Source organism: Syzygium oleosum, unplaced genomic scaffold (genome assembly GCF_021117445.2).
Source record: "Syzygium oleosum isolate NSW1041296 unplaced genomic scaffold, Sole_v2.1 Sole_v2.08, whole genome shotgun sequence".
NCBI classification, from domain to species: Eukaryota; Viridiplantae; Streptophyta; class Magnoliopsida; order Myrtales; family Myrtaceae; genus Syzygium; species Syzygium oleosum.
The window spans coordinates 9,109,869-9,120,959 of record NW_026607492.1 but is presented as its reverse complement, the minus strand read 5'-3'; the positions used below and the strand labels follow the sequence as shown (position 1 = coordinate 9,120,959).

Below are 11,091 nucleotides of genomic sequence, written 5' to 3'. Positions count from 1 at the left end.
AAATATGGAACTAGGGGAGACAAATAGAGGCCTTATATATTTGAACTCAGTACCTCTACTCTGATGGTATATGAGATTTTGTGAGACTGCTGCTAATTGTTCTAAAAGTTCAAGTTTTTAGATGATGTCATTGTTTAATAGTCAAATATTCTAACAAGTAGCACGAGAAGTGCATCCAAAGAGGACATGAAGACGTGGGAAAAGAAAATACATGAAATAAATACATTGAGAAGCGTAAGGAATGGACTTGATTATTTAGTAATCTATCATTTCTTTTCTTTTTTCCTGAAAAAATCGGTTGATTGTAAGAATTTCGTTTGTTCTTAAAATAATTCGAACACGGACGCAAGAGTTACATGGGACGATGTTAAAATTCACGATTAGCTCGCTTACTGTACAATCATGCGCTTTTCTAATTGTCTAATCAGCTCATTAAGATAGATTCATTTAGTTATAAGAAGCATCACCACCTTCAAATTCGTCAGATTAAATTAAATTCTATTGTTTCTTCTCTGTATATTTCTGTTTTGTTTCGGATGATTTTCCAGATTTTTCAGGTTTCCCACGATTTGTTAGTTTACCATAGGCTATGCCATATTTGAACTATACTTTTATGGCCGTCAATTGCTTGAGTTAAGTATATGCAAGTTCGAAATAGGGTTAGATTTCTGCATGAATTACTCCATCTTATCTCAATTGCGATCGAGGTGGGAATCATTATATCTCAGTCTTACCCCCATTATACTTATCGGGGATCCGCTCCATTATACTTATCGATGCTAAAATATTACTTACATTCCTATAGATAAAAGAGAAATGCAAAATAAATTTATCCAAAGTCTATTTGCTACATAAAGCACTAGGCTTTATTGGATGTTTAAATGTAAATATGTACCCGACTAGACTCGTCTATTATGTCTCGGAAAAATTGTTCAAAAAGTCATAAACCTATTGCATTTTTGCCAATTTAGTTCTAAACCTTTTAACTTTGCCAATTGAGGCCTAAATCTTTTTACTTCTTGCCAATTGAATCCATCCAGCCAATTTTGGCCGGAAATCGCTGACGTGGACGTCGGTGGCCTACGTGGCACTGACGTGGACAAATCTTAATAATATTTTAATATTTTTTGAATTATTTTTAATTTTTCTTTTCTATTCTTTTTCCTTTTTTCCTTCTCCTCCCCTTCTTCCTTCTCCAGCCAGTCGCTGGGCATCAGCAATCGGCCAAAGGAGAGGGACGGCGAGGTCGTCTCGCCCCCGCTGGCCATTGGTGTGGGCGAGCCTCGCCGGCCCCTGGCGAGGTCTGGGCGAGGTCGAGCCTCGCCTAGCCATGGTGAGGTCGCCCTCGCGAGCAAAGGTGAGGCTTGGCCTCGCCATGGTTGGGCGAGGAACCTCGTCCAGCCATGGCGAGGGTTGACCTTGCGAGCAACGGCGAGGCTTTGCCTCGCCATGGTTGGGCGAGGTCGGCCTCGCCAATGGTCGGCAGGGGTGAGGCTCGCCTGACCTCGCCGGCCCTCCCCTCTGGCTGGTTGCCTACGCTGGGCAGCCGGCTAGAGGAGGAAGAAGGGGAGGAGGAGAACAAAAAAAGAAAAAAAAGGAAAAAAGGAAAAAAGAATAGAAAAGAAAAATAAAAAAAGTATAAAAAATCAAAAACTATTAAAATTTGCCCACGTTAATGCCATGTATGCCGGCCAGCATTCACGTCAGCGATTTCCGGTTAAAATTGGTCGGATAGACTCAATTGGCAAAAAATGAAAATGTTTAGGATTTAATTGATAAAATTGAAAGGTGTATCATTGAATTTGCAAAAGTGTAATAGGTTTAGGATTTTTTGGACAGTTTTCCCATTATGTCTCAATAAACCAAAAGCCATGCGTGTGACGTCAAGGTCTCTAATTGCTATAAAAAAAAGTTGGAGAAGCATCTCTCGCACGTGCATCATTTTGTTCTGCTCACGAATGATCAAACCAACCTTCCTTCCTCCTTTCCCTATCTCTGTTTGCCCACAACCACTCCGACATTGTGTACAAGTAATTGAGTTTGCCTTGATGGATCGACCCTTTTTGCCAATAACAAGACCTTGTCAGTTTAAACAAGTAATTCGGTCTTACGTGCGTTTGTTTCACTGAAAACTTTAGGATAAAGAAAATTATTTTTCATGAAAATAGTTAGTTTTCATTTGTTTGGTGATTTAAAAAAAATAATTTCCTTCTTGTCAGAAGGGGGAGTTGTTCTCCTCTAATCTAAATTTGTTGCTTTTAGTTTATGAAAAACATATTCCGTAAATTAATTAGTTTTTCGTCATTCAAACACCGAAAAGTCGGAAAACAAACAAACGGACCCTTAATCGCTTTTTCATGCGAACTCAAGAGGAACGTTCAAATTGACCCTGAACAAAAGCTAGACGGCCAAATGTAATTACGCTTGTCTTCAGCATTTGTTTATGTTGATGATTGTCCAAATTGAACCACTAAGTACACTTATGTTTAGTATCGCAAGTAATTTGTTGCATCCCTCTTTATATATTCATGAGCTTGACCACCATGGAGATATCACAAGTTCATTCATCTCTCTCTCTCTCTCTCAATTCTTGCATAAACGAGTAAAAGAAATGGGGGGAAAAATTTCGTTGTTGACAAGGCGGCCTCCGGCGAATGGAAGACTCGTCACAATCCTCAGTATTGATGGCGGAGGAGTCCGAGGAATCATTCCGGGGGTCATTCTCGCTTACCTTGAAGAACAACTTCAGGTAATAACATGAACAAACCACACGAACAAAGTGGACACAAGAGTTACATTATGATGCTACAATGATATATCAAGAAAACACAACTAAAAGAGACAAGCCTCGTGATTAGGATTACAGTGGACATACCTTTTGAGAAGACATTCTTTATCTTTTTTTCTTCGTTGCTGTCATTTTCTGCGTGGGAGGAAGGAAGCCATGCCAAAGATTTTCATCTTTGCCCCTGAATTTTCTTCCATAATTGAATAATCATTTCTTTTGTGGTGATCGTAACGGTAGCTTAAAGTTGACGGAATTTACAGAAACGGGACGGACCGGATGCGAGAATCGCAGATTACTTTGACATAATTGCAGGGACAAGCACGGGTGGATTGGTGACGGCCATGATTACAGCACCAAAGGACAATCGTCCGATGTATGCAGCATGTGAAATTAAGAATTTTTACTATGAGAATTGTCCTGCAATATTTCCCTGTAAAAAGTAAGTTATGTTACCCCTTTTCGTTTTTTTTAAAAAATTTTTCTCTAAGTCACTTGAACATTCAAGGAATAATCTAAAGAGGAAAGTACGATGGAGAATTTCCTTCGAATGTCTGTAGTCAAATAAACTAGTAGTATGCCCGTGCATAGCGTGGGCATGATTTTTCTCACTTGAATAAAATTAGATTATTAATTTTAGTGTAAATTATATGTCATATTGTATACTATTTTATATGAATCTTCCTCTTTCAAACAAAACAAAGGCGGAATTCTTAGATCATTTTATATATTAGCAATTTAAAATATCGGGACTCGACAATAATTGAAAAATTCTCAATTGTAGTTGTTATATGACATAAGAAAATTTATATGAAATCAACAACATAATTTTAATACTGAAAGAATATAATAAAAATATTCCAAGGAAATACTTAATAGGCAGACTTACATAAAAATGTTAAAATATTCTATAATTGCTAATTGATAAAATTAAAAATAATTTTTTTAAAACAAAACTCGTGGTACTTGATAACACAAGCACACAATCCTAGTTGGAAGCAAAATAAGTTATTATCAGTCCCTTATATATTAGAGGCAATCCTCAAAGAAGATCTTGCTAGTTGCTATTACATAATTATATGGATATTATTATTATAAATATTATTAGTGTAAAAGGAAATAATAGCCGTGGCTAAAAATTATAAGAAAATTGATGCATCAGCTATCAAGCGATGTTACCCACCTGCGCATGGCCGAGTTGGTGGGCGCTTTCCTTCCCTCCTCAGAGGTTCTGGGTTCGAATCCCCGCTCGGTTCCGTAATTTAAGTGGGGGGCCCTGGCGGTGGGTTGCTGGGCTAGTCTCCCCCGAGGTATAGGCGCCCAGATTACCTGTGCGGGCTCGTCCCCGGGGAATGGTAGCGGATCCTCGGTTACCAAAAAAAAAAAAAACTATCAAGCGATGTTTGATAATTAATCAAACGTATCAAGTGAAGTCACTTACTACTAATTTTTAACATCGGTATTCCTTTTATTGAGTGGATATGTTTAATCAATTGGACTCGCATTTGATATCGTGGTTCACTATATCCCGATCTCAAGGAAGTTTCTAACTTGTCTTATTCAACTTCTAAACAGTCGCGATACGATTATGGGCACAATTAGAAGCTCGGCAGAAGCAGTCAAGGGGCCAAAGTACGACGGGATAGAGTTGCAATCCACAGTCAATAAGTTGCTCGGAGACACCACTCTCAGTCAAACCCTGACCAACGTGGTCATCCCAGCTTTCGACATCAAGCGTCTCCAGCCGGTCATCTTCTCCACCATCGACGTAAGAACCCGAACTCAACCGTATAACCCTGATTTCGCCAACTCTAGATAGATATCGATCCTTGTACTCTCGGTTTAATTTGAATTCCCTTGTGTCCCTATTGAGTTTCTTACAATTTGATGGGGGATAGGCGAAAAAGGACCGTGTGAAGAATGCGCGGTTGGCGGAGGTTTGCCTTGGCACCTCTGCAGCCCCCACATTCCTCCCGGCGCACTACTTCGAGACTAAGGAAGAGGACGGAACACCCTATAGCTTCGATCTCATTGATGGTGGGGTCGCCGCAAATAATCCCGTAAGTGCAAAAACGAGAATGGAGGTTTGGGTCTTACATAATGGTAGGATGAATTCAATAATGGCATTACACTGATTATTTCCTAAACTTTTCTAAGATGCGCTAATATGGTGTCTGACTATATGACAGGAAATTACAAGCAAAAACGTTATCAAGTTTCATTTGTTATAAAGCTCATCACAACCAGTTAATATCTCGGGCCAAAAGAAACAACAAAAGAGAGATCTAACAATATGCAATCTTGTGTTTTGCAGACCCTAGTTGCTCTAAGCCACATTAGGAGAGAGAGCCTATCACAAAACGAATTGTTCAAGGACATAAATCTAAGAGACACCGATCAAATACTAGTGCTGTCACTTGGTACTGGTGCGGCCAAGCATGAAGAGAAGTACAGTGCGACGAAGGCCTCGAAATGGGGACTCATCCCTTGGATCTTTCATAATGGTTTCACTCCGTTAGTCGATGTCTTCACCGAAGCGAGCTCTGATATGGTTGATATTCACATGTCTACTCTCTTCCAATGCTTGAGTAGCGAGCAAAATTACCTCCGTATTCAGGTATGAGATGGATTACTAACATCGCGTTTGGCTTCATGAAACATTGTCATTTTAGTGCTTTTAGACTAGCTCGTGACCACGTGACTTATTTTGAAATGATTGCACGCGGGTTGCTTCGGACCAGGACGACACCTTGTCAGGAGATGAATCATCGCTTGATAATGCGAGCCGGGAGAATCTAGACAGGCTCGTGGAAATAGGGGAGAAGCTATTGCAGAAACAAGTGTCAAGGGTAAATTTGGAGACCGGTAAGTTTGGAGAGATTACGTCCGAAGGGATTAAAGGAAAATTCACCAATGGAGACGCTCTCAGGGGCTTTGCAGATCGGCTCTCCGGAGAAAGGAAGAGGCGAAACAAGAAGAAATTTATACATCCGAAAATGGTCTGTCGTGATTCGTAAAGATGCTGCTTTGATGAATCTAAAATAGTTTATAGAATCTTCCTTATAAGATAATAGTATCAGGAATAAAGCTCTTCGCGATATTGGTAAATGGTCTGTCGTGATTCGTAAAGATGCTGCTTTGATGAATCTAAAATAGTTTATAGAATCTTCCTTATAAGATAATAGTATCAGGAATAAAGCTCTTCGCGATATTGGTAGAATTTCTTTTGTCTCCAATTATGTAATGTTGTAATTCAGCCACAATGCAATTTAATTGAGTTCCGGTACTTTAAGTTTATTCCTAATTAGTTTTTTTTTTTTGAAAACTTTCACTAGAGTCGTAATATAGACATAATATGCAAATCCAAAATAACGGATGTTCAATGTATGAGAGATATAAAGTAAGAGTTCACTTGGAAATATGGGTGTTTGTTGATGCTTTTAACTTTTAAGGAAAAATAACATCACATGTGTCAAAACTTTCGTACGGCGCTCCCTTAACTGTCATAACTTTTTTTTAATCATTTAAGTGTCATGACTCATAAAAAAAACGTTCATTTGAGTAGCATAATCCTTTTTCAATCACTTGTGCCAAACTGAGGAGTTATGATACTCAAGTGATCGAAAAAAAAGTTATGCCACTCAGGTGAGAATTGTAGGAAAGTTATGTCACTTATTGTGTTCTTATCCTAACTTCTAAATCGCAAAATTATATTTTTATAGAATTTTCAACACCTAAAATTGTTCAGATTACATCTTACAGCATTTTAAAGTCGCTCCAAATCTTTTCATAACGTTTCAAAAATTAAAGTATTATTTGTGTTTTGGTGGAAATCCAATGTGGCTTATATGGTTGGCTTTAAAACCCAATCGAAGAAGCAGTAATTTCTTCATATCCATTCCTAAATATATCATAATCAAAATCCAAAGTCGAAGCAACGATTCCATTCGTGTCTCTACCGAACAAGCCGCCTCTATCAAGAAATTAAGTGAACTAGAACTTTCGGCGAGAGCGACACCAAGAAATAAAAGCAAGTCACTGGGTATGTAACAAATGGGACCTCTTCAAAGAAAAAAGCCTTTAGGCCCCAGGAGATTTAAGCCCTCAGGCCATCGTTGTTTCTTCTGCAGCAGCTGGTTTCTTCAACTGCTTGCATGATCCGATCACGTTGTCCTTACGTTCAAGATCTGTTGATAGCTACCTCAATTTCTAAACATTCAAATGCCAGTGATTGTTCTTGCCCTTTCGCTAATCTGGCGCTGTCTTTTTATGTAAAACTTTCATAGTGCGAATCAGACTTCTCACACGCAAGGGTGAGCTTTAGCTCATTCTTTATTTTCCTTTGAGTGAGTTGCTTGTGTCACGGACCGAAGTGACGTTGGAGTTCTCTCATACTCGTGTACCTTGGTGAGTGGAGCTTTGATGCAGGAGCATCCGACTTAACTCCATCAACAAATTCAACACCATAGATGTTCATCCAAGCAAAGGTAGAGTTCGGTCATAACATGCTTTGGTGGATCATCGACGAAGAGACTTTCAACCAAGTTACCGATTAAAGTTATTGGTACACCAAGAATACTTGTCGAATTCACAGTTAATCAACAACATATCGATGAGAGGTTGTTTCAAGCGATTTCCTATGACATTTGTTGATTTATTGAGGTGGTTATCCTCTAGTCAAAGATAGAGCACGAATTTTGGAAGATAAACCGCAAGACTTAAGAAGGCTCAAGATTTCAAGTTTCCATATGTCATCAATGCATTTCTAAGTTTTTAGGTCTTAAATGTTATGTGAGTCTCAAGAGTCAATCCTTAGTTCCTAGGTATTTAAATGCTTTCTAGTTCCCAAGTCGTTAAATGGTTGGGTAGTTCCCATGTCTCTTTAACGTCTGACTATTTCCTAAGTCTTAGTTTCCCTATAAATAGAGGAGAGTCCTCCATTGTAATTCAGAGAAGACTTTGAATGAAAATATATGAGATTTTCCTTTGCGTGAGCGATTATATTTGGAGAGTGGATAACTCCTATATCGGTTTCGTTATCCTTAGAGAGTATATTACTCCTCGGTGGTGAGCCAAAAAGAACTTTATCCTTGGCTGATGGTTTCCCTTTAGGCCCTGGTGGTGAGCTTCTCATATCCCGAAGTCCTTTAACCTTGGTGAGTGACTTGTCCTTTAAGCTTCGGTGGTAAACTTCGTCGATCCCGATCTTCCTCCTCAGTTGGTGGCACGTCCTTTATACCTTGGTGGTGATCGTATTCTATCCTTTGTTCTAATTTTACCCTTTGACATACATCCCACAAACACAAAACCATCCATACACAACTTAGAAAATCCCATTTTCGAAATCACTCACCCACGCACGCATCAAGTTGTTATCAGAGCTTAAGGTTGAACTCATTTGACTGGTTCCTTTCATTCAACTCATACTCATCATGGATGAACCAATTCTGAGAGGTTTAACCTTAGAGCAAGCGCACAATGAAAGGCGAGACTGTGCAATTCAGAATCTCTAACAACAAATGAAGAGAGTCCTTAATTTTCTTGAAGATCCGACAAGGCAAGGACAACCGGTAAGATGTCCTAATGATCAACACCGACGTGATGATTTAGATTCTCGTCGAAGTTCTAGTGACGAATCCGATTCCACTAGAGGTAACTCTAGTGATTCTCAATACTGAGTCTGGAGGAGAAGAGGGAGGCATAAGGAGAATAATTGTGAAATAAAAGGAGAGGCGCTTGAATTTGAGGGTAGTCTCAATCCCGATGATTTTGTTGATTGGCTACATGCAATCGAGAGAGTTTTTGACTTCAAGTCCTACTCGGACGAGAAGAGATGTAAGATTGTTATTCTCAAATTGACAAAATATGCTTCTCTATAGTGGGAGAACCTAAAGCATCAGCGACTTAGAGAAGGAAAAAGCCGAAACAAGTCTTGGGATAAAATCAAGAAGTTGATGAGCAAGAGATTCTTGCCCGACAACTATAAGTAAGATTTGTTCCTCAAGCTGAATTCCCTAAAACAACAAGAGATGAGCATTGAAGAATACATCAAAGAGTTTGAACAACTCAAGATGAGGTGCAAAGTTCCAGAAGTTCCAGAGCAAACCATCGCTCGATTCCTCGACGGAGTGAATCAGGAAATTGCTGATTTGGTTTGAACTTCAACCTTATTGGTCCTTTGAAGACATTTAGAAGTTGTCGATAAAATTCAACAAGCAAATAAAGATCAACAAGAAGTTTTCTACCAGAACCTCGACTAAGGGACTATCCTACTTTAAGGGTGCTTCCTCAAACAAGGCCGAGAGTGCGTCGACAAAAGACAAGGGCAAAGAAAAGTTTGTGGAACTTGCCAAAGAATTACACAAGAAAACTGATGGAGACACAAGAAAATGCTTTAAGTGCCATGGCTATAGGCATTTGCAAGCTAATTGTCCTAATCGGAGAGTTATGACTCTTCAAGACATTGAGAAGATCGATTTAGAACTTCAAGAGGCTGACAAAGATTCAGATAAAAATGAATTTGAATCTGAAAAACAAAAAGAGTTTGTACAAAAAGCTTATGATGGCGAGTTGTTGGTCATCTGGAGAGCGTTGCATTCTGTAATTTTCACTGAGGAGAATGAACAAAGGGAAAACATCTTTCACACCCATTCCACTATTAATGGAAAGGTGTGTACGATGATTATCAATGGCGGGAGTTGTACCAACGTCGCATCAACAACCTTGATAGACAAGCTTAAGCTGCCAACATCGAAGCATCCTGAACCATAGAAGCTTCAACGGCTCAGTTAAAGAAGCGATCTTAAGGTAACTAAGCAAACCTTGATTTCGTTTTCAATCGTGAAGAATTATCAAGATCAGATTCTATGTGATGTTATTCCTTTGGATGCATGCCATTATTGTTGGGTAGACCTTGGCAAAATGATAGGAAAGTTGTTCATGATAGGCATAAAAGCATATATTCATTTAGCAAGGAACGAAAATTCATTACTCTTGTACCCTTGAATCCAATCATGAACCACAAACATCAACCTGGGGAGCGAAACATTAGTAAGTAAAGCCTATTCTTGAGTGAAACATGAGTTGAGAGAGCTGCTAGCAAACAAAAGAATGTATTTGCTTTGCTTATGGTTGAGACAAAGAGTGGGTTAGAGAAACCCCGACACCCAAAAATGCATTCCTTGTTTAAAGAATTTGCAGATATGTTCCCGGAGGAATTGCCACTTGGATTACCTGCCATAAGAGGTATTGAACATCACATTGATTTGCTTCTTGGTGCTTCTCTACCGAACAAAGCAGCTTATCGATGCAACCCAGAAGAAACAAAGGAGTTGCACAGACAAGTTGTTAAACATATCGACAAAGGTTATGTCCGAGAAAGCATGAGCCCATATTCTGTTCCAGCTCTACTTGTGCCCAAAAAGGATTGTTCTTTCAGAATGTGTGTCGATAATTGAGCCATCAATAACATCACCATTAAGTATAGGTACCCATACCTAGACTTGATGATATGCTTGATGAATTATATGGTGCTGCTGTATTTTCCAAGATAGACTTGTGGAGTGGTTATCACCAGATTCGGATGCGAGAAGGAGAGGAGTGGAAAACGGCTTTTAAAACTACAGGAGGTCTTAATGAGTAGGTAGTCAGTCCATTCGAACTATCTAATGCTCCAAGTACCTTCATGAGACTCATGAACGAGGTTCTTCATTCCTATATTGGTTGATTTGTTGTTGTATATTTCGACGATATTCTTGTTTACAGCAAGAACGAAAAGGAGCATGTATCTTATTTAAAGCAGGTCTTTGAAGTTTTGAGAGGGCAAAAACTCTACGCTAAAATAGAGAAACACCAATTCTTCTCTACAAGCATCGTATTCCTTGGGTATGTTGTTTCAAAAGTTGGGATCTCCGTTGATCAATCCAAGGTGGAAGCGATGAAAACTTGGCCCATGCCAAAGTCCATTTCTAATATGCGAAGTTTTCATGGACTAGTTTCTTTCTATCGTCGATTTGTGAAAAATTTGGGTAACATCATGACTCCTATCACCGAATGCATGAAGAAGGATTCTTTTGAATGGACAAAGGCTGCTCACAATGCTTTTGAAGAAATCAAATAGAAATTTTGTGAGTCCCCTATTCTTACCCTTCTTGATTTCAATAAAGTATTTGAAGTTGAATGTGATGCAAGCAGAGTTGGCCTTGGAGCTGATCTTGTTCAAGTACAAAAGCCTTTAGCATATTTCAGTGAGAAGTTGACGGATTCGAAGAAGAATTATTCAACTTACGATAAGGAGTTCTATACTA

General features: G+C 39.0%; 1 protein-coding gene across 1 annotated transcript; it reads left to right on the top strand.

The window, feature by feature from the left end:
- The first annotated feature begins 2,600 nt into the window (after window positions 1-2,600).
- Window positions 2,601-5,802, top strand: LOC115690124 (patatin-like protein 2). Its single transcript, XM_030616376.2, has 6 exons — window positions 2,601-2,749; window positions 3,049-3,227; window positions 4,361-4,553; window positions 4,684-4,845; window positions 5,100-5,402; window positions 5,527-5,802. The coding sequence occupies exons 1-6, from the start codon at window positions 2,612-2,614 to the stop codon at window positions 5,800-5,802; spliced, it is 1,251 nt and encodes a 416-aa protein (XP_030472236.1). The 5' UTR covers window positions 2,601-2,611.
- The last annotated feature ends 5,289 nt before the right edge of the window (window positions 5,803-11,091 follow it).